At 41.7% G+C, this 25,002-nt stretch overlaps 1 protein-coding gene across 2 annotated transcripts in view; it reads left to right on the forward strand.

Annotated features, from left to right (window-relative positions):
* Nucleotides 1–25,002, forward strand: part of LOC126475648 (WD repeat-containing protein 35) — a 203,080-nt gene that overhangs the window by 128,747 nt on the left and 49,331 nt on the right. For both annotated transcript variants that reach the window (XM_050103483.1, XM_050103484.1), the window contains 5 exons: nt 4,963–5,141; nt 14,508–14,711; nt 16,051–16,194; nt 16,299–16,494; nt 16,580–16,792. In XM_050103483.1, the coding sequence (XP_049959440.1) occupies nt 4,963–5,141; nt 14,508–14,711; nt 16,051–16,194; nt 16,299–16,494; nt 16,580–16,792 (936 nt within the window). The remainder of the gene's footprint in view (nt 1–4,962; nt 5,142–14,507; nt 14,712–16,050; nt 16,195–16,298; nt 16,495–16,579; nt 16,793–25,002) is intronic.

Consider the following 25,002-nt stretch of genomic DNA (forward strand, 5'->3'; position numbering starts at 1 on the left):
TGCAGAGGTGTGTGTGTGTGTGTTTGTGTTTGTGTGTGTGTGTGTGTGTGTGTGTGTGTGTGTGTCTTGTGAAGGATTACTGCATTAGTTTCAGTGAGAAATAAAGAAAACAGCCAAAAAATAAATGACAGAAGTCAGATATTCATAATATTTAATAGTCACTTCTTTGCAGTAGCACAAAAGTTTAGCATGTGCAATTCAAGGGGTAAAGCAGTAGAATACACACAAGGAGCAATGCCACATGCACATCGGCAATTTGCATTTACTCCATGCCCTGCAAAAGAAATAAGAATTTAATTAACTCTCTCAAAAGCAAAAACTCTCACAGAGTTGATAGTTTTTCAAGTAATGTACTAAAATCATGTTCTTCATAGATATGCAATGTGTTCAGTAGTATATGCAATAGACCATCATCACAAAATATGATTCATTGCAGACAGAAATATGCTGTTGTCAGACCCCTTTACGAGAAAGTTAGCAAGACAGATGTCAGTAATTACCAACTAATTTCACTACGTACATATGTTTCAAATGAACTGGAGAAGAACCATATCCGTGCAAGAACCATAACACATCTCTCAAATTAACGATGTTAGGAAAAGGGTAGATTCTACTGACCGTAAAGGTGACCCGGTGAGTTGTAGACAGGCCAACAAAATGATTATTACAGATCAGAGCTTTTGGCCTAAGCCTTCTACAGCAAAGAAAACATGCACACATTCACACAAGCAGGCACTCCTCATGCACACTTGACCACTACCAACAACAGCTCTGACCAGATACTTAGTCAGTATCGGTTTTGATTTTAAAAGATCTCCCCACTGAACATGTTCTTCTTTTTTGTCACTAATCAGATTATACAATATTTAAATGACTAAATATTACTAACTGGTATTTTTTGCCAAATTTTATCTGACTGAACAGTTCACAGTAGTCAACTCGAGAATTTAAAATATTTCATTATTGGAGATCTTTCTGTAACTGGTTTTCATCCTATCCAACCAAAAATCATTAAACCCTAATCTTTCTTCCTTTGTTTTATTTAAAAGGTGGCAGAATATTGCATAAAGAAACCCTGCAAGTTAAAAAAATGTAACAGTGTCTTCAGAATGGGGAACATTTATTACAAGTGTAGTACAGGAAAGAATATTGGATCCACTGTTGTTCTTGTTGCTATGTAATAACATATATTCAAGAAGCAGATATAGTCCTCTTTGCTGTATAGTTCTCTTTGCTGATGATACAGCTACTATAATGATGCCTAATGGCTGAACTTCAACTCTTGAAAATGTAAATTAATTTTCTTGAAAGTTAATAACTGGTTCTTTGTGAAAATGGACTGTCATTGAACTTAGATAAAACACAATACACACAATTGTGTACTGCAAAAGGCCTAACCACACTCCGTCCTCATGATTCCCCTCTGCAAAATAATAATAAAAACATCCTTTTCATGTTAGCGTGACAGATACTTTCACATAGTACTAGTTCAAATGGTATAGCAGATTGTACTAAGCCAAAACACTCAACCCTTAGCATTTCGGTATTTGGATGAATAGGTAATATTTTTGATGTACCGAGTGGTCTGCATCATGAATGGGAATTTGAATTGAGAAGTGAGTCATTCTAGGGTCGTCCATCCAATTGTGCAAAGCCACTGAGCCAGGGTGGTCGTGGTTAGCAAATCTGCCTAGTAGGCAGGAGACTCAGGTTCGAATCTGAACCTTGGTACAAATTTTCACTCATCGGCTCAGTCTGGATTGATGTTTGAAACTTTAAAAGGTCTCTGGAACCACATAGTTTCATAGGTAATATTCTAATGGATATAGGCTTTTATGAGAATCTGTCTTCTATGCACACACACAAACATCACATACAGAGAAAGGTGAGACAACAATATCTTCATTCTGGTGCCCCGGATTTAAAGTACACAACATTTGTTTAGCCTACATTAACTCTGAAATTAATTAATTTAAGGAATAATGTTCACAACTTCTTTAGAGCTAGAGCACCCCCCCCCCCCCCCTCTCTCTCTCTCTCTCTCTCTCTCTCTCTCTCTCTCTCTCTCTCTCTCTCTCGCACACACACACACACACACACACACACACACACACACACACACACACACACACAAACAAACCTGTGTGCATGTGCATTGCCCTTGCTGATATTGTGCTCACTGGAGTGAGCAGTTGCATTAGCTGGAGTGGGTGAGGAGGAGAGGATGTGCAGGGTGCAGGAATGCTGGCATCCTGTATAAGCCAGGGCTAGTGTACAGGTGTGTGTGTGTGTGTGTGTGTGTGTGTGTGTGTGTGTGTGTGTGTGTGTGTGTGTTTTTGTGTACTCTAGCTCTGAAAAAGGATTTATCTGAAAGCACATGAAGTTTTCAGTCTTGTTTACATCTACATAACTATAGTGAATTCATACTTAAGTGACTGGCAGAGGGTTGATTGAACCACCTGTAGACTATCTCTCCACCATTCCACTCTCAAATAGTGCACAGGAAAAGTAAACACTTAACTCTTTCCATGTGAGCTCTAGTCTTTCTCCCTTTGTAGCTGGGCATCAACAAATTATTTTTGCATCCTGAGGAGAAAATTAGTGATTGAAATTTGCAAAAAGATCTCACCACAACAAAAAATGACATTGTTTTAATGATTGCCACCACAACTCATATATCATATCGATGACACTCTCTCCTCTATTTTGCTACAATACAAAATGAGCTACCCTTCTTTGAACTTTTTCTATGTCTTCCGTAAATCCTTTCTAGTAATGGTCCCAACCATGCAGCAGTACTGCAGGAGAGGATCGACAATCGTAGTTTACGCAATCTCTCAAGTAAAACTGTTGCATCTTGTAAGTGTTCTGCCAGTAAAACTCAGGCTTTGGCTCACCTTACCCACAACATTTTCTATGTGACAACTCAAACTTCAGTTGCTTGTAATTGTAATCCATGGGTACTTAGCTGACTTGGCAATCATTAAATTTGTGTTATTTATCATCTAACTGAAATTTAATGGATTCTGTTTAGCAATAATATACTTACACTTTTTAAAGTTCAGGGTCAATTGCCACTTCTCACACCATATGGATAGCTAGTCTAAATCATTTTATAATTTGTATTGATCTTCTGATGAGTTTGCTAGAGGGCAAATGATAGCATCATCTGCAGTCAACGAGAAAGAGCTGGTCACATTGCCTCCCAAATCGTTTATGCAGATTAGAAACAGCAGAGAGCCTATAACACTTCGTGTGGAAAACCAGATATCACTTCTGTTTTACTCAATGACTTTCTATCAGTTACTATGACCTTTCTGACAGAAAATCAGAAATCCAGTAGCACCACCATTAAGACAATACTGTATAGGCACACAGTTTGATTAGAGGTCTCTTGTAATGAGCAGTATCAAAAACCTAGAAATCAATAAATATGAAATCAATTTGAGATCCCTTGTTGATAGCACTCATCACTTCCTGAAAATAAAGAGGTAATTTGTAATGTTTGAACACAGTTCCAAAATACTGGTGTAAATCAACATCAGTTGAAATTAAGTGGACTACTCCTATTTCCTTTCTAACATCTACATGCCAATCAGTTGCTCGCTCAGAATCTCAACTATTGGTTACTTGTTACATTTACTCCTTGTATTAGAGGACCCTTCACTGTGATATTTAACTGTTATATTGGGTTGTAGTATCTACCCAGCAGATGCCAGATGTAACATCAACATAAATTGTAATGGTGGGATTATTGTTGAGTGTAACTGGGAAATCATCGACATAACATATAAGTAGGAATGGACCAAGGTGGACTGCAGAGTTAGAATTTTCCTTCATAGTAGAAACAGTTGAGTGAATAAAATTCATCACAGAGTGTGGACTCATAGTGGACATTATTATTCTTTGTCAGTGGAAGAAGTTAATCTACAGAATGTCTTGGTGAATAAAAGAAGCACTTAGGACAATTTTTTCAGCAGAAAAGTATGTATTTAACTTGACTGGACCACATTCATATTTGCTCCATCACCCATCAATCAATAAGTTCTAATATGTCTTTCTTATTTGTATCCCTTCTTGAATGTGCTGAAGCAGTTGCAGCTTAAATTACTTAACCATATATGGAAAATGATTATATTGGATAGTTTAGTAATGTAGTCACATTTTAAACTTACTATATTATTAACAAAAATGGTACAAAGATATGAGTACATCTTTCCTTGCACTCACTCGATGCCACGACTACCAGTTGCCTCTCTTTATTCTCACTTATTTCACAACAGAAGTGTCACTGCAGAGATGAAAATTGCTTGAGTGAGCACCTATCAATGATAAAAAATACTTTACTAGTAAAAAATAAAGACTAAAACAATATCTAACACCACAAAGCTAACCAGAAAGAGTTATGTCGCAACCAAGGAAGCTTTTCATCTTATGATGCCACAAGCCACGAAAAGAAAGCACCCTCTCCTCGTAGAGATGCAGCGCTCTTTAAAAAATTTTATGTCTTTTAGTAAAAACTTGATGGTAATGCTCTTGCTCATTCATTGTGTTGCTGATGACAGTTGTGCTCCACTGTAAAATGTCTAGCGAGGTATACCTACCCCTGTACCCTATCACCAGTATTCATTCACCAAGTGTGTGTTAGTCAAGAATTCCATTTTATGTTCATCTTATCCTCATGCTGTGGAAAGTGCAGCAGAAACAGGAAAGACTTTAATAATCAACAAATCTCATGTGAAACGATGATGTGCATTTCATAGTTGTAAGTTACGAATATGAGTCATCAGTGCATGTTCAGTTGAAACTAAATTCCTGAATGCTCTGTCAGTCTTATGGTTGTAATTAACAAATAATACCTCTTTAGTTGTAATCCATAAATTTTCAGTTTGTGTGAGTAATTGCACAGAACAGAACATGTTTGTGTGTTTTAATTATTCTCAATGACTTATTTGATTCCAGGAGTTAGAGATTCGAGCAGTGTTGTTAGATGAAATTATGCAGAATCCTGAAAGACCAACTTCAGAAAACATTCTTGACATGGAAGTGAAATCGCTTCGAGATACCAGAGATCTTTTGGATAAGGTTGGAATAGCAGAAGCAACAACATTCATTGAAGAGAATCCACATCCTCGTTTGTGGTAACAATTTTTTGTAAAATTATCACAGATTTCTTTATTCCTTTCAACACTTTGAATTGGTTATGAAGCTATCTGAAGGAAGTGGAAGAAACCATGGTGTGTGAATTAGCAGTTTGTTAGGAGTTCACACACTCTGTGTACTACTGTCAGCATTCTCAAAAATAATTGAACCTATCCTGAAAGACAGTTACATGAATAATTGAATGAGTGATTTGAAAAAGGTACACATTCCAAAAACATAAATTTTCGGCTTTTGTGAGAAAACTGGTTGTTATACCGAAAAATTTACTATTGTGAATGTGTACAATTGAGTGTAGCAAACGCGTTGCACATGGTACCTATGTATAAATATTTGTTATATACCATGTAACTGCATAAATATGTTCAGGGTTATGTACCTTTTTCAGCTCAAAGTTTTTAAACGCACAAACTTTATCCGAATTTGTGGATTGTGTTAAAAAGATTTCAGAAATAAGCAAGTAAAATTATTCAATCTTTGTAAAAAGGCAAAAAAATATATTTCAAAACTGTTGGCTACATATATTTACAAAAAAATGTTTTCCTATTAAACATTTTTCATTGTTGGACTTTTCATAGTAGACAGTCATCAGTCTTCTTATTCTAGTCGATCAGCAGCTGAAAAAAAGCCTTGTTTGAAAAATATTATGAAAAAATGTTCTTTTTTATTTTTACTATCATTATTATTTTTAGTTTTATTCAGTAGTATGTGACACATGGCCCATAAATGTTACTTTAAAATATGTTTTTATTACTCTTACCTTGTAGGTGGATCAGTTAGTCATCAACATCATCTTCATTAATGTCTCTTGTATCCAAGAGACTCTTTCATCGAAAAAAGATCGATGCTCATCTGGGATGTAGTGTTTAACTTTCTGGAGATCCTGCAGTTTGTCTTTCTTTATGGGAACATTTCCCACTGGATATGCCTTGGTGTCAGGGATTTCAACAGTGTTTGTTTTCTTCAGCTTGAAGGTCCATTTTACGGGGCTGTCAATATAGGCGGGTGTTTCAACAAAACCTTTGCATCACTTTAGAAGACAAAATGTCTGTATGTGCTTATTTTGAAAGTAACTGCTCTGCTTTCTACACTTCTAGGCTGTTTCACAAAGTACTGTGGCCACCAGTTCTTGAATTCCAAAAATAAATCACATTGCATAGTGGTCACAACAAAAGTAGGCTTTGTTTTCTTCGCACTACCAATCATTGAGTTGTACTGTTCAGGTGAGTAGACACGATCATGTCGCTGGACTTCACGCTTCACTGTGCCAAACATACGATCACATGGCATAAAGCTGTGCCCTCTAATGGGGTAATACAGATGTATAGCCTTGAATCTACTGTCCATGGTCAAGGAGCACAAAAGTCTGCACAGAGCATGATTTATGTTTTGGCATCCACTTGCATCGCTAAATGCATGGAGGTACTGCACTCCTTCGGGAATGTGATGTGTGATAAAATCCAAAACCATTGAACGTACATCATATGGGCCTTTGTTTCCCTCACCTTCTGTCTAGGTAAAAAAATAGGCCTTGTCATTTTTTATGTCATAAACATTGAAGACATAGAACCATAGTTTTGTAAGGTAAAATACTTCTTGTACAGGCAGCAGTGGTAGTGGCAGGTTTTGCATATAATTGAAAGCAATTCCCATGACATCAGGCCGGGATTTTGATAGTTCCTTTATTTCCTGCATCTTGTTATAAAAATGCTTAGCACGTCTGTTATGCACCATTAATTCAGCAGATGCTACACCTTTTGCATTGTCATTAAGCATGTTTGACTTAATTTTGATCTTCAGGTCTTCACAAGTACTGCACACATCGACCTGAGGTCTGCCGAATCGGTAACTAAAGTTTTTCTTGAAATAATCCAAGTAAAACTCATACTTAATTACATTCTTCATGTCAGGAAATTTGTATATGAAAAGTTCATGCATTTTTGCCACATTGAGTTGAGCATCGTGATATGTGACTGTTGTAGACATATAGTGAGCAACATATGTTGGAATTGAATCAATATGTTCATGTACTTTAACTAGATGTGAGGCTGGAACAGCATTAGAACAGTTTTCATGTTTACCTCTCATGTCAATAGTGGATTTCCCAGAGGCCAAAATATGTGTCAACCTAATGACAACTTTGTGTGACACCGCATGTAAGCATTACAACGTACTTCAACTCTGCTTGTCCCTTTCATGGCAAAGTACTTGAAAGAGAACTCATGTGGTTTGGAGTTTTCATTTGATGGTCTGTGCCTTGCAACCTTGTATCTCTCAATTACGCTCATTAACCATGTGTCCTGCTCGTGCTTAGGTCTGCCACTATATAGAGTTCAAATAATGTTCTCCTTTTCCTCAATAAAGAAACTATCCATGCATTTCTTCCTAAACTTACAGTTAGGGCCGGTTGTTTTGGCTGGAACATGAACGCCTGCTGAAGTTACAAACTCCTCACCACGATGCCTTGCTAACTTTTCCATCTCCCGTACATGTTTTTCTTTGTAATGTCTTCCCTTTTTATGTCTTGGTTCACCACTGTCACTGTCTGTTGCTGACATTGTTACTTGGCTAAAGTAAACCAAAAACTAATAAACTTCACTAAACTACGAGGGCTATCCACAAAGTACATTACGTTTTCGAATTAAAAATAAATAAAGTATTGGAATTTTTTTTTATTAAATGCAGATGAAAGCCACACTTAAATACTACTTTTCTACATAGTTGCCATTTAAATTAAGGCACTTATCGTAGCGATGGACAAGCTTGGAAATTCCTTCGTCATAAAATTCGACCGCTTGCGCCTTCAACAACATGGTTACCTCTTCTTGAAGCTGTGCGTCGTCATCAAAACGCTGCATAGCCAACCACTTCTTCATTGCTGGGAATAAGTGGAAGTCACTCGGTGCCAGGTCGGGACTGTACGGCGGATGAGGAAACAACTCCCACTTAAAAGATTCGAGAACTTCACGAGTGGCATATGCCGTGTGGGCCCGGGCGTTGTCGTGAATCAGGAAGATCTTTGAGCCCAACTTTCCCCTGGACTTGTTTTGTATTGCTCTTCTGAGGTTGTGCAGAGTTTGGCAATACCTTTGAGAGTTTATTGTAGTGCCTCTTTCCAGGAAATCCACAAAAATCACACCTTTTCTGTCCCAAAAGACAGTCGCCATCACCTTCCTTGCCAACATTGTCTGCATGCATTTCTTGGGTTTTTGGGGGCAATTTGTGTGCTCCCACTGCATTGACTGCAATTTTGTCTCGCAGTTCACATGCTTAACCCATGTTTTGTCACCAGTAACAATGCGATCGAGTAATGAGTCGCCATCTTTCTCGTAAGCGTCCAAAAACGTTAACGCTGCAGCCATTCGCTGATTTTTGTGAATCTCTGTCAAGATTTTTGGTATCCATCTTGCACAAAACTTGTGGTAACCAAGCTTTTTGGTAATGATTTCGTGCAACAAACTTCGTGAAATTTGTGGAAAACTCATAGAGTGTTCAGTTATTGTGAAATTACGGTTTTCACGGACCGTGGCATTGACTTTTTCAACAAGTTCGGCAGTCACTATGCTGGATCTTCCACTTTGCTCTTCATCGTGAATGTTAGTTCAGCCATTTTTAAATTTTATGACCCATTGACGCACTCCACCTTCAGTGATTATGTTGTCCCCATACACTTCACAAAGCTGCCGATAGATTTCTATCGGTGTACAGTTTTTTGCAGTCAGAAACCTTATTACAGCACGCACTTCACACTTCATGGCATTTTCAATTAACGCTAACATTTCAAACTGTCACAGTAACTCAACGGAGTACAGCACGAACCTCTCACTAGCACGGCAGGATGCCGACTGAGCGGCGGAATGCCATGACACCAAGATGGCCGCGCTAGCCTCGCCTCTAACGGACACAAACGAAAACATCATGTACTTTGTGGATAGCCCTCATAATTTTGGCACAGATCTTATCACTTTTCACTGTAAACATAACCAACATAACCTTAAACAGCTCGCTCATCTGCTACATTACACACCAAACACATGACTGAGCAGCGAGCACTAGCACTGTGGTGGGTGTTGCCGACTCTAGTGCGGCTTTGAGTTGAAGAAGGAACATACTCCAGGAATATGTCCTTTCTTCAACTCACTCGTATCTAACTATTGTTGGCAAGCACATTTGAAGTAGAGGAAGATGTTCTTTTTTATGCTCAATGGATGTCTATACGTCCAAAGAAGAAAATGGCTATCTCAGTTTAATTTGTGAAATTTGTGGAATGTGTACCTTTTTCAACTCACCCATTCAATTAAAACCTTTTCAATGAAGCACAGTTTGGTTTCTGAAATGGAAAAAAGTGCAATGTCAGCCATTACAGAGTTCACAAAAAAGAAACTTGGAGCTCTTGACAAGGATGACCATAAAATACTACTAAACAAACTAGAAGAACTAGGTGTTAGAGGAAAAGAAAACAAGTGGTTACAGTCTTATCTGGAAAACACAGTGCATAAGGTAGTACACATATCTAATGATGATATATTGTTAGTAAAACTATTGTCGTACAAGAAACACATAGATATAGGTGTACTTCAGGATAGTTTATTGGGCTCACTTCTGTTCTTGATATATATTAGTGACTTTCCACGCAGTATAAGACATGAAGAAAAAGTTCTTTTTGATGATGACAGCTACATCGAAGTAGTTTATCAAACACCAGAACTCCTAATAGAGAAAGCAAATAAAACCCTTAAGGATGGTTACAGTTTGGAAGTATGCAATAAATTAACTTAGAACATAAAGAAAACAAACAGCATACACTTCAGCATAAAGAGAGAAAACAAAAGAAAGTGTTGTGTACCAGCCAATGTCTTGTGATGACACGCTATTCCTATGTACACTTAATTCATAGCTATGGGGTTCTTTCGTGGAGATCAGAGGCACAAAACATAGACACTTTTTTCAAACTGCAGAAAAGGGTCTTGGATTGTATTGTATTGTATTTATTGGTCCTAATGTCTACAAAAGCATCTTTCACATAAGACATTGGAAAAATCAGGTTATAATTACACTTCTAAAAGTGTACTAAAAGTAGTATTTAGACTCATTGTAAAGAACTATTTAAAACTGGCTATCCTTACTGCACCAAGTGAATACATCTACCAGTCTTTTGTGCATGTCAGGAAATATATTAATAAGTATTTCCCTAATATTTGCGTACATAATGTACATAATCATGGAACAAGAGCCAGTTTGGACTTAACATTTACCAAGGAAAAACAAATAAAAAAACTCAAAACAGCATTTTTTATCCGGGAATAAAGCTGTGTAACAAATTGCCTAAGGAGATGAAAAAGGTCAGTAAAATATATTTATTTTAAAGAAACAGCAGGGATGTGACTATTCCCTGGCCTCTCAGAAGTCGTGATTGTAACGCTTTGTTCTTCTTTTTCTGGAGCTATGTCAGAAACATTGTCTAAGCAGAAGAAATTCGATATTTGAGGCATCTGCAGGAGCAAATTTTGACAGCCTTCATGAATGTAACACCAGAGATGCTACACGGCATAAAATCGAGTATCGTTTTTATGTCTGCAGAGTGACAAATCGAGTTCACATCAAAACTTAAGGTTTTTTACTCTTCAATTTGGCATTAAATCCTTTCATTATCTTGAAAAGTTTTTTCTGCAGCCGTTATTCAAAATCCTGGCACTTTTTTTTGGAACACCCTGTACGTAATCACAGTGTATTGTGTTTACAATAGTCATGGGCAAAAATCTATAGCGCATGATTGCATTCTTTCATCATCCTCCTGAGCTCAACATCTCACTCCTCACTCTTGTCACTGATTCAATCTTTCTGACGGACTGAAGGGAGATGTGCTTTGGGCATAGTAACTTGGGTAGCTCAGTTGGTCAAGCACTTGCTGCAAAAGACAAAGGTCTCGAGTTTGAGTCTTAGTCCGGCACACAGTTTTAATTTACCAGAAGTTTCATATCGGTGCACACTCCACTGCAGAGTGGAAATTTCATTCTGAAAATATCCCCAAGGCTGTAGCTAAGTCATGTCAGCACAATATCCTTTCTTCCGGAGTGCTAGTGCCACAAGTTTCTCAGGAGAACTTCTGTGAAGTTTGGAAAGTGGGGAACAAGGTACAGGTGGAAGTAGAGCTGTGAGGATGGATCATGAGTCATGCTTGGGTAGCTCAGTTTGTAAAGCACTTGCCTGTGAAGAGCAAAGGTCCTTAGTTCGAGTCTTGGTTTGGCACACACTTTTAATCTGCCAGGAAGTCTCACTGACCTCATATTTGAGAGGATGATGCTCTATTTGGTCATCCTGATTTAGGCTTTCTGTGGTTTTTCTCAACAATTTCAGGTAAATGCTGGTATGGTTCCTTCATCAAGGCCAAGGCCAACCACCTACATGTACATAAATACTCCCCAGGAGGGTACATCATACCGATTATTGTCAGTTTTCTTCCATATTTCATTTATGTTTTGAGCAAGGTAAAAAGGACTGTCCATAGGCCTCTTTACATGCCCTGCTCTCTCTTACATAATTCTCATTATTCCTGGATGGAACATAACAATATTATGAAAAGGAAAGTTGCTACTCATCATATAGCAGAGCTACTAAGTTGCAGATAGGCACAACAAGAAGAATGTCACAAATAAAGCTTTCGGCCATTAAGGCCATCGTCAACAATAGACATACACATACACAAACACACACACAAAAAGCGAGCACGCAACTCACACACACGAGTTTTTTGTGTGTGTGTGTGTGTGTGTGTGTGTGTGTGTGTGTGTGTGTGTGTCTACGTCTATTGTTGGTGAAGGCCTTAATGACCGAAAGCTTTATTTCTGACATTGTTTCTGTTGTGCCTATCTGCAACTCAGCAGCATCTTCGCTAGATGGTGAGTACCAACTTTCCTTTTCATAATATTGTCTCATTATTCTTACATGAGATATGTGATAATGGCAGCAGAATAGTCTACATTCTTTTCCAAATACATGTTCCTTAAATTCACCCACAAAGTTTCACAAGAACTATGTTGCCTTTCTCCCAGGGATTCTCATTTAAGTTCCCCAAGTACCTCCGTTAGACTTTTGTATGTGTTATATTGACCTGTTATGATCCTGGTAATCCATCTCTGAATTCATTGTCAACAGGATATTAAACTCTAAGCTTCCTTCCTTCAGAATTAGTTCAATATCTGTTGTCATGCCTACTTGGTAAGGACTCCCAAACATTGGGACAATACTTCGGTAGTGATTTACTAATTATATGTGATCATATCACTTCCTGTATTACCCCTGAATATTTATGTTCACCAATAATCTTGTAATCAGATACTATATGGTTCAATCTCTTTGATAAAGATGTTACCTGACACTTATCTTTAAGTGCATTCTCTTGGAATTTGAAGATTAAACCGTGACAAAATTAGTATAACTTCTACCAAGGACATTGTGCAGCATTTTCCCGACACTATCATGCCGACTAAACAAATCTTTGAAGAACCGCACATCTCATCCCAAAAGTCTCTCAATCCTTCCACCAACTCAACCTATCCTATCAGCCTAGGACACATTCCATATTGCTGAACAGTATTCAGTAATCTGTCTTTATGAGTGATCTTATTCATAGGATGAAATACACTTCATTGTTATTTGTCCAATGAATCTGAGTTTTACATCTGCCTTCCTTCCAATGAGATTTGTACTGAATGAGGGAGTGAAATGGCTAAGGCACTGGAATCACTTTCAGTAGGATTGGCGTTCAAATACTCTTCTGGCTGTCAGGAGTTAGACTTTCCATGTTTTTCTCCAAATTACTTAAAGCAAATGAAGGGATGGCTCCTTTGAAAAGACATGGCCAATTTCTTTCCTCATCCCTGTACATCATTAGTATCCCATCTCTAGTGAGCTTGTAGTCAATTACACTTTACACACTAATCTTCATACCTTTCTTCCGCACTGCAAGGACTGCCGTCATGAGTGAATACATTTCATCAGGACTCCACCAACGGACTGAAGGCCACCTACCTCCTCACACATAAAGCTGTACAGCCATAAAAACACATATCTGTATATTCTATTCATGTGTGTGTTTGATTGCATTATGTTGACAAATCATGTATCATTGTGAGACTATCTATGGATGAATAAATAAATTAAAAAGTATCTCTGGAAGCATTGATCACATAATATTGTGGAACTATTGAATTGAATAGTTAGTGATTACTCAGAAAAGTTTTACAGGAGAACAAACACTGACTTTTAGACGAACTAACAAGAGATAGTTTGCATAGAAGCTACCATTATTCTGTTTGAGGCTGCCATTACTAAGTTGCAGCATGTACATGTATTGGGATAAAATGAAAATTTTATTCAGTATCTTGCGCAGCTAAAGATGTTACTTCTGGAAAGACCATTGCATTTCTCTTTCTGGAAAACATTAGCATATTGTGGACCACTTTATGAACATCACTTTATTTTTCAAAGGTGAATGCTGTGAGAGACACATGTGTATATTTATATGATATATTACAGACGAGAGTGATCTGGAGGAAGAAGAAACCTAGTATTTGATTAACTTCAGTGCAGAATATTAATATTTCAAATGTTCCATGAATACTGAAATATCTGAAGACAGATCCAGATACACTGAATTGAGACTTAGTAGATATTTAGTGATGCAAAACAAAGAGAGAACAAAAGAATACATCAAATGACTTTTGATGAAAGCCACATCCGTGCCACAGTTGAATTGGTTTTAACAACTGAAAAGATGTCAGTGCCAACTCCTGTTTTGTGGATTTACACGACACATCACAAGCCAATGACTGTGAATTAAAGAGAAAATGCAAGACAAATGAGTGATCAAATCTATGGGTGAGGGTGAAAATCTGTTAGTGTTAAGATACTAAATGATATGGAAGGGGAAGGAAAGAAAAGCAGAACTGCTAGACAAATTGGGGTGTGGGAAATAAGTGAGAGAGTAGTAGGGCTTTGGGAGTTCTGCAGTGTTTCAACTGATTATAGTGAATGCTCTTTCTCAAATTTACAAGCGAAGACTTGTATAAGGTGTAAGAGAGCTAGCCCCCCCTCCCCCCCCCCCCCCCCCCCCTCTCTCTCTTTCTCTCCCTCTCCCCCTCTCTCTTCATTCATGCACTTTCCATTTCTCTTGTGACAAAGGAAACATTGCATAATTGCATATATACCATTTACATCACTCATCTGTGCTTGTTTTATAGTGAGGAGGGTGTATGTAGTAGGAAGCAGATGTCTTTTTATTTATTTTATGGTTTTTATTATTACTGTTATTTGTATACTACACTGAAATATGATTTTACTTTCAGGCGTCTTCTAGCAGAGGCTGCTGTCCAGCAGCTCGACTTGTCCACCGCAGAAGCTGCATTTGTTCGATGCAGTGATTATCCTGGAATTCAGTTTGTTAAAAGACTGCAGAATATACAAAATGATACGTTAAAGAAAGCTGAAGTTGCAGCATATTTCCAGAATTTTAATGATGCTGAGAAGTATTATCTTGAAGTGGATCGTAGGTATTATAATCTTTGAATAGTTCTCACTCATTAAAAACACTTTTTTTATCTGTTCTAAAAAAAAAAAAATCCATGTGCTAGCAGTTTGAAATTTGTAGAAAACTTAAAGCAATACATGTTTGTGCTAAAAGCTATGTAACAATGCCTACAGCTTTTAAATAGTCACCAAAACAAGTAATGGTTTTATCTGTTTTTCCTTTGTACCAACTTATGTTCCTGACTAATTGATAAATTTGTTTGTTTATATAGTATGTATTATGTAATTATATGGATATCTGGAATATTTTATGTATTAAAGGAATGAGCAGTGGTGAACACTTCTGAATCTAAATTTCTGTTGGAAACTTAAGGAAATATGATACAGTAATATCTTTGTGGAGGTTGGCAGGTGAGAGACTAGGCGAAAAGAAAGTCACAAATGATAATATACAAACAAAGAGGAAACAGCACCCTGATTATTAATGAATATTTATAGGGAAGGTAATCTCTTGGACAGATTGCAAATATCACCACAAATGAGGAAACCGTATACATGCACACGATTAATCGAAGGCCATGAGTGGCTACTCTCTCTCTCTCTCTCCCTCTCTCTCTCTCTCTCTCTCTCTTTCGTGGTGTGTGTGTGTGGAGGGCGGGACGCGGGCACACACTCGCACGTTACATGGGAGGATGGGGGGAGGTGGAGGTCGTGGACATGTGGCATGTGATCACTAACGTGTGCAGAAGGGTGCCTCAGTGTGTGTATGTGAAACTAGTTAAACCTCTGTGCTGATACATGTTTATCTACTGTGATCAATCAGCTATAGATAAGTGGTTGCCATTCCTGATCTTTATCTACCGACTCAGCAGAGGGTTACAATATAATATTTTTGCCAGTGTGGAATCCTTCTCCTGAAATGGTATAAGGAAGTCACATTGTTGCCATATAAATTTGTGTAAACACACTCAATATAAATTACATTCACACATAAATAAGGAACAGCAATTTTACAACAAAGTTAGTTATGTTTGCGAGGTAGATTAGGATAGGCTCTTAATCATTTCAATGTAGGATGTCTTAGTCGATGCATGAAGTAAATGATAGTGTCAAGAGATTCTATGTTGGGATAGAATCAGTCTTTTAACATAAATACATGAGAGTATATGTATAATCTGCAATGATTTGATTATTCTCGTGTAGATCCGTAAGTTACAGCCGTATAGAATTTTTTTATAAATAAATTCTGTATTAATGCTATAATATTTAACTGTACACATATTTAGAATTTTTAGAATTTCCTGCTGGTACATGTAACAATATATTTCTGTCTGTAAAGTAATTTTGTATAATTTATTTTAGAGATCTAGCGATATCCCTTCGTGAGAAACTTGGTGACTGGTTCAGAGTAGTGCAGCTAATGAAAATGGGTGCTGGTGGCTCGGATGTTCAGATGGAACAGGCATGGAACTCAATTGGCAACTACTTTGCAGATAGACAGAATTGGTATGTTATTACACACTAAACAAAATGATAATATACATTTGCTGTTTCAGATTGTTGTATTACTTTTTTATTTATTTTAATGATTGGTGTGATACAATTTGAAGGGAAGGTGCCAGGGAATACTATGAAAAAGGTCGCAATCAAGAACGTTTGGTCCACTGTTATTACATGCTAGAAGATTACGCTGCTCTAGAATCGTGTGTTGCAAATCTCCCTGACAAACATTCACTCCTGCCTGTTATTGGTGAAATGTTTGCATCAGTAGGGATGTGTGCACAAGCTGTCATGGCATACACTAAGGTAGCAAAATTTACTATTAGTTCATTCAAAATATTATATGGTAGTTGTTTACCTACTCATCAAATGTTGTTTTTGTTTGTTGCAGTATGGTCAAATAAAACCAGCAGTTGATGCATGTGTTGGTTTAAATCAGTGGGACCAAGCAGTTGAATTAGCCAAACAGTATAAACTCCCAGAAATAAATGATTTACTTTCCAAATACGCTAGCCATTTGCTGGCTAAGAATAAACTACTCGAAGCTGTAGAACTCTATCGCAAGGCAAACCACTTCTTGGACGCAGCAAAACTGCTTTTCCAGGTGCGCACTCTTACCAAATAATAAACAAATTTCTTATGTTACAGTGCAACAATGCCATTATTTACAAGTATGAATATACCATTAGAAAGATCTAGAGAGCTTGATTGTAGTGACATGTAGGCTTGAGTTTCATCATTATTACAAAGAAAGGGATTTATCGTATGTAATGTGGATCGCAAATCTGCAACTTCTTTAATAAGAATGCAATGAAACCAGAGTTAAGGCTTTCATAATGTCAGAGCTTGCAGTTAGTGAAGTACTGGAAATTGTTCAAGCATTTGAAGTAACATTGTAAACACAGAAAGCATCTGATGACAAAGTGAAGGTAGCAAACATTTTTGCTAATCAGTGTTGTGATCAGCATTCATTGGTTGACAGTATTTTGTCATCATTTTCCTCCAACTCACTGTTGCATTACAGTAAAGTGATATGGCAGAGTAAAGTGAATAGAAAAGTAGCTAGCAGACGTACTTCTGTAATACCTTTAAAAGCTCCAGAAAATGAATATGTAATGTAACATTGGCTCTGATAGCATATGTGAAAGCAGAGAAAGACCACTTCAACACAGCATTTTTGCAAATAATGCCCATAGTTGTAAGTCTCATAAATCTTGCTGCACTTGCTGTAACAGACATAGTAAGTATTGTTGCCCTCATTAAGCGCCATATGTTATGCCTGCCAGAACAAAGAATATCTGGTATAGTGTGAATAATGGGCAGCACATGACTTCACTGTGAAATACTGCATTGCTTCACAGTATAGATGGTGGTGGTTGTTGGGATGTTTAAGGGGGACTAAACAGCTAAGGTCATCAGTCCCCCATTCCAAAAACAAGCGAGACAAAGTCGCAGAGCAGATAAAACCCCAAGGGGAAGGAGACTGCCCCACCCCCCAAGGTGCTAAAGAACACAAATTAGGCAACGAACACTACAGAAAAGAAGAGTACAGACGAACACCAGACAGAAAGAAATAGAAGAAAAGAAGATGGCCGGAGACTGGTTGACTGACCATGACAACAAAAAAGGGAAAGAGTCAACCATCCGATGAGACACCAAAACAGCAACAAATATGGAGAGACGCGAGGACAAAAGACACAGAAACGGAAAAGTGCAGGACCCCCCTAAATGGATCCATAAAAAGGACTAGCACGGATAAAATGTAAAACATTGTCAGCCATGGAGGCATCGTCGCATAAAATCAAAGGCAAGGTGCCCGGGAAATTAAAAGACTGCCGAAGGGTGCGCAGTCGGGGACACTCCAATAAAATGTGGGCGACCGTCAGCCGGGACCCACACCGACACAGGGGGGGATCCTCCTGACACAAAAGATGGCCGTGCGTCAGGTATGTATGGCCGATGCGGAGCCGACACAGGATAACAGAGTCCCTGCGAGAAGACCGCAGGGAGGAGCGCCACACATCGGTCGTCTCCTTGACAGCCCGCAGTTTATTAGGCATTGTCAAGCCTCGCCACTCAGCAGACCACATCCCAAGCACCTTACGGCGCAACACCAGCTGCTGATCGGGAGCCGTGAGGCCGATCTCCAAAGCTGGGGCGTCGAGCGCCCCTTTGGCCAGCCTGTCAACACGTTCGTTCCCCGGGATGCCAACATGACCTGGCGTCCAAACCAAGACCACCGAACGTCCAGAACGGGCAATGGCGGAAACAGACTCCTGAATAGAGGACACCAGAGGAGAAGAGGGATAGCAGCGGTCGATGGCCTGAAGGCTGCTCAGGGAGTCACTGCAGATGACGATGGACCTACCTGAGCAGAAACGCATATGATCAAGAGCGCGTAAGATGGCCACCAGCTCTGCAGTAAAAACACTGCAGCCAGCCGGCAAGGAGCGTTGCTCAACATGGGCAGCGTGAGCAAAAGCGTAGGCAGTGCGACCATCAACCAGGGAACCATCAGTGTAGACAGGCTCACAGCCCGGAAATGATTTGAGGAGCGCAAGAAAACGGCGACGGAGGGCCACAGGCGGGACCGAGTCCTTAGGTCCCTGTGCCAAATCCAGACGGACGGACGGCCGGGACAAACACCAGGGAGGCGTAGGTGCACAGACCCGGAAGGGAGGCAGAAGAGGGAATGACCCCAGTTCCGACAGCAGGGACTGGACACGGACAGCTACGGAAAGCCCAGACCTAGGTCGCCATTCGGGCAGATGGAGGACCATGGCAGGGAAAAGCAGGCGACGATTGGGATGGTCTGGCGAGCAATGCACGTGGACAGCATAGTCGGCGAGCAGTTGATTGCGGCAAATCCGCAGCGGGGGAACCCCGGCCTCCACCAGTAGACTATCTACGGGGCTGGTACGAAAAGCACCAGTTGCAAGCCGAACCCCACAGTGGTATATGGGGTCTAACAACTTCAACACTGAGGGTGATGCAGACCCATAGGCCAGGCACCCATAATCAAGCCGGGACTGCACAAGGGCTCTGTACAATCGCAGCAGCGTGCAGCGATCTGCACCCCAAGATGTGTGGCTAAGGCAGCGGAGGGCGTTGAGGTGCCGCCAGCATTTTTGCTTCAGCTGAGTAACATGAGGAACCCATGTGAGCCGGGCATCAAACACGAGTCCCAAGAAGCGGCAAGTGTCCACCACTTCAAGCAGGTGGCCGTCGAGGTAAAGTTCAGGATGAGGGTGGACCGTCCGACGCCTGGAGAAGTGCATAACTCGAGTCTTGGCTGCAGAGAACTGAAAACCATGAGTCAGAGCCCATGATGCTGCCTTGCGAACGGCGACTTGCAGCCTGCGGTCAGCGACTCCCGTAGTCGTGGAGCTAAATGAGGTGCAGAAGTCGTCGGCATACAAAGAAGGAGACACCGACGACCCCACTGCTGCAGCCAGACCATTAATGGCCAATAGAAATAAGGAGACACTCAACACTGAGCCCTGCGGGACCCCATTTTCCTGTATATAAGATGAACTAGAGGTGGCACCGACTTGCACCTGGAAAGAGCGGCGCAATAAAAAGGTTTGAAGAAAAGCCGGGAGCCAACCACAAAGACCCCACTCATGCAACGTGGCGAGGATGTGATGCCGCCATGTGGTGTCATACGCCTTCCGCAGATCGAAAAATACAGCAACGAGATGCTGACGTCGGGCAAAGGCCGTACGGACTGCAGATTCCAGCCGCACCAAATTGTCCGTGGCAGACCGGCCCCGACGGAAGCCACCCTGGGATGGAGCGAGGAGACTGCGCGACTCAAGGACCCAACACAAACGCCGCCCCACCATACGTTCGAGCAATTTGCACAAAACGTTGGTGAGGGTAATGGGACGATAGCTGTCCACCGCCAGTGGGTCCGCACCGGGTTTCAAGATGGGGACAATAACACCCTCTCGCCATTGCGACGGGAACACGCCTTCACTCCAAATGCGATTAAATATCACGAGAATGTGTCTCTGGCAGTCCCTGGAGAGATGCTTCAGCATCTGCGCGTGGATGCAGTCTGGGCCTGGTGCTGTATCAGGGCAATCGGCGAGGGCAGCGAGGAATTCCCTCTCGCTGAAAGGAGCATTGTATGTTTCAGAACGACGCGTGTGGAATGAGAACGGCATCCGCTCGGCTCGCTCCTTTAGAGAGGATGCAGTCGCAGAGCTCTGAGCAAAGTGCGCGGCAAGCCGTTCAGCAATGGCGGCAGCGTCCGTGCAGACAGCGCCGTCCAAGGAGAGCCCAGGGACACCCATAGGGGTCTGGTATCCGTAAATCCGCCGGATCCGGGACCACACAAGCGAGGGGGAGACATGGGAGCCCAAGGATGAGACATACCTCTCCCAGCACTCCTGCTTACGCCGTGCAATAAGACGACGGGCGAAGGCACGGAGCCTTTTAAAGGTGATGAGGGTCTCAAGAGACGGGTGCCGCCTATAACGCTGGAGAGCCTGCCGACGGTCGCGAATAGCCTCAGCAACCTCCGGCGACCACCAGGGTACAGCCCTCCTCCGAGGGTGACCAGAAGAACGGGGGATGGCAGCCTCGGCCGCTGAAATGATGGACGTGGTTAAAACACGCACCACCTCGTCAATGTCACCCTGTGGGGGAGACTCAATGGTTGCAGCGGAAGTAAAAGCTGGCCAGTCAGCCCTGTGGAGAGCCCAGCGGGGCAAGCGCCCAGAAGAATGACACTGGGGCAGTGACAAATAGACGGGAAAATGGTCACTACCACACAGGTCAGGATGCACTCTCCAGTGGAGGGATGGGACAAGTCCAGGGCTGCAAATAGAGAGATCGATGGCCGAGAACGAGCCATGGGCCACACTGAAATGCGCGTGAGCACCGGTGTTCAAGAGGCTAAGGTCGAGCTGAGCCAACACATGCTCCACGGCCCGACCGCGGTCATCGGAGACAGTCCCACCCCATAGAGGGTTGTGGGCATTGAAATCGCCCAGCAGCAAAAAAGGTGGCGGCAGTTGGGCTATCAGAGCAGCCAGGACATGCTGCGCGACAGCACCATCAGGTGGAATGTAAATACTGCAGACGGTAATAGCCTGTGGCGTCCACATCCGAACAGCGACAGCCTCTAAAGCTGTTTGTAGAGGTACAAACTCGCTGTGAAGAGAGTTAAGGACATATATGCAGACGCCACCAGACACCCTTTCATAAGCTGCCCGGTTCTTAAAATAACCCCGATAGCCACGGAGGGCGGGGGTTCGCATTGCTGGAAACCAAGTTTCCTGCAGAGCAATGCAAAGGAAAGGATGACGGCTGATAAGTTGGCGGAACTCAGCTAGATGGTGGAAGAAACCGCTGCAGTTCCACTGGAGGATGGTATTAGCCATGGATGGGAAAGGCGTGAAGGGATTGGGGAGGCAGATTACGCCTCCAGGGCCCCTGCTGCTACTGAGTCACCACCTGGACAACAGCTATCTATTGCATCCGAGGGACTGGCGAGATCCATGTCCTCAGTGGACGCCAGAATCTCCACCTCATCCTCAGACGCAGAGCTTGTAGGAAGCGGTGGAATGGGTGCCACCGCAATGTCGGTAGCCTTGGGGAGTTTCTTCTTCTTCTGCTTCTCGCACTGCGCCTTGGGTGGTTCAGGCTGGGAGGGCGTCACTGGGTCAGTCTCAGGGACAGACGATGACCGTGTGTCCCGACGACCAGGGACTGGTGGTTGTTTGAGCCACTTGTGGCTGTCGGCTTTGGAACCGGTCGGAACGTGCGAAGGGCGGTCCCCAAGGGACCCCTTCCTTACGAGAGTAGCCGAAGAAGTCTTACGCTTCTCCGGCTGGGAAGGGGGGACTGATGTCCCCGATGGTTGGGGGGTGTTGCTCCTGAAGTAGATGGAGCAGGAGCAACAGGAGGTTTAGTGCCCCCCACCATCAAGGGGGCAGGTGTGGGACTTCGACTCTGAGAGCTGACTGGAGTGGATGGAATTGTAGAAGGAGTGACAGTTGCGGCATAAGAAGCTGTCATGCGCACTGGATGAAGCCGATCATATTTCCGCTTCGCCTCAGTGTACGTCAGGCGGTCGAGAGTCTTGATTTCCATGATCTTCCGCTCCTTCTGCAGAATTGGACAGTCTGGCGAGCAAGGCGGATGGTGCGCACCACAGTTCACACAGATTGGAGGCGGCGCACAGGGATGATCAGGATGGGAAAGTCGACCGCAATCGCGACAGACGAGGTCAGAAGCACAGCGTGAAGACATGTGGCCGAACTTCCAACACTTGAAGCACCGCATCGGGGCAGGGGTATACGGCTTGACATCACAACGGTACACCATCACCTTGACCTTCTCAGGTAACGTGTCACCCTCGAAGGCCAAGATGAAGGCACCGGTGGCAACTTGACGATCCCTCGGACCCCGGTGGACGCGTCGGACGAAATGGACACCTCGGCGCTCCAAGTTGGCGCGCAGCTCGTCATCGGACTGTAAAAGGAGATCGCGGTGAAAAATAATTCCCTGGACCATATTTAAGCTGTTATGTGGGGTGATAGTAACAGACACATCCCCCAACTTCGTACAAGCCAGCAAGGCTCGTGACTGGGTAGAGGATGCCGTTTTTATCAACACCGATCCAGACCGCATCTTGGACAAGCCCTCCACCTCCCCGAACTTGTCCTCTAGATGTTCGACAAAGAACTGAGGCTTCACAGACACAAACGAGTCCCCGTCAGCTCTGGTACAGACGAGATACCGGGGCGAGTATCTTTCGCTCTCATTCACAGCCTTTCGTTCCTCCCATGGTGTGGCCAGGGAGGGGAACGATTTGGGGTCATACACATTAGCCTTAAAGTGAGCTTTGGAACGCTTAGAGACTGCTGACGGCTGGCCGCCAGCGAGAGATGATGTACCACGCTTCATTGCGGGTCATCCGCCCTGATGCCACCTACTCCGACCAAGGGCCCTCCCCACGGGCGCCACCCAGCCACAGCAAAGGCCACCTGGCAGGATGACCATTGCCGGGAGTCCCGATGCCCCAGGGCGATGGGCATCTACTCCTTGGCATACGTGGGGAGTTAACGGCGCAGGCATCAGTAGAGCGATCCCTGTGTTGTCAGGGGGCTGGGGTCCATAGTAATAACTGAAATTCCAAAAAGACAGTTAATTATCATACTTTTGGCCAGTACCATTGAGTTGAAGCTCCAGCTTGACAGAGAATCTTAACTTGTCGTGACGACATTGGTTCACTGCCACTTGACAGGATGGAGTGGCAAGTGGTTAATTAAGGCCAAAAAGGAAATACACTGAGAGGCTAGCTGACAGAACAAGTTGCATGTCAAATGTACTTATAAAAGTATAATTTTTAATAGTGAGCTGATTGGTAGCTTCTAAAATATTCAGTCTTGATACATTTTCCTTATTTGGGTTTCTCATACCTAATAAGTGAACCTAATATTTCAAAAAACTCATTTATAGATTTATATAAGCTGCACAAGGAATATCATGTTTGGTAACTCATGCATCTCTTAAGGTGAGGGGACAACCATTTCTGTTGTGCGTGCTCTGCTCCATTTGTAATGCACCACCTAGTTAAAACAACTGGACAGGTGCTAAGATTCGTGATCTGAGGGTTCTGTACAAACTTAATTATATATATGGACAGTTCATCATCCTGGGAGTCAATAATTTTGACAGTTTTATCAATATCGATACTGGCAAGACATCAGTTCTTGGAATTCCAAGACTTTTGAGACCTTTTATTTTAAGTTTTAAGTCAGATAACTGATGACTTTGTGTGTGTGTGTGTGTGTGATATAATTACAAGTTAACACTTTATGGTATTTTTTCTTTTACTTGTATGTGAAACCCTCCCTTATTGCCGAATTTCAAGATTCTAGGCCATTGGGAAGTACCCTACAGATTTTGACAGAAGCTTTCTCATTTTGAGATTCTACATCTACATGGATATTCTGCAAATCACATTTAAGTGCCTGCAGAGGGATTTCTGAAGGTGTGATCTGTTTCACTTGCTAAAAGATATTCTACAGCCTAGATCGCATAAAATATTTCTTTATTTAAGACAACCGGTTTCAGCAGACTTTGTTGTCATTTTCTTTAGAATGTGCCCATCTCATGTAAACATCCACTTGACACCTTGGCGTAGAGCCCAACACATTTTACAACAAAAAGATTTTTATGACCTGAAGATGACAGCAAAGTCTGTCAGAACCAATTGTCTTAAATACAGAAATATTTTATGTGGTCTAGGCTGTTGAATGTTTTCTCATGAGTTTCCAAGTATTGATATAAATGGCAGTATCTTTTGATTGAATTGACTTAGAAGCTTACATTTGTTACAAGCCAAGGAACTGTAGCCCTTAGTATGTGGCATAAATTTCAACTTCATTTGTATATCCGTTCCTGAGCAAAATGGTCATAACAGACGGATTGACAGACAAACAATTGGATAACAAATAACAGTTTTTTTTCATGTGCTATAATTACAAATTCACAATAGTCAGATTGTTCCCTTTTACTTTTACTGTTAAACCTTGCTTCTTGCCAAATTTCATGATTCCAGGTCAATGTGATCATGAATATCACAGTTTTTTTGCAGTCTCCAGTCCTTACCTATCACATTTAATTTAAAGAACAAAAGGGTTTCCATGATGTATACACACGGTAATGGAGGAATACCAGATTTCTTAGGTAATGGAGGAGGAATACCATATTTCTTAAACAGGGGTTTACAAGAGTCTCTAGGCTTGCACCCAAACAAGATTCTAATTGCCCTTTTTTGTAGTTTAAAAGTCCTAT

This window comes from Schistocerca serialis, chromosome 1, assembly GCF_023864345.2.
Source record: "Schistocerca serialis cubense isolate TAMUIC-IGC-003099 chromosome 1, iqSchSeri2.2, whole genome shotgun sequence".
Taxonomy (NCBI): Eukaryota; Metazoa; Arthropoda; class Insecta; order Orthoptera; family Acrididae; genus Schistocerca; species Schistocerca serialis.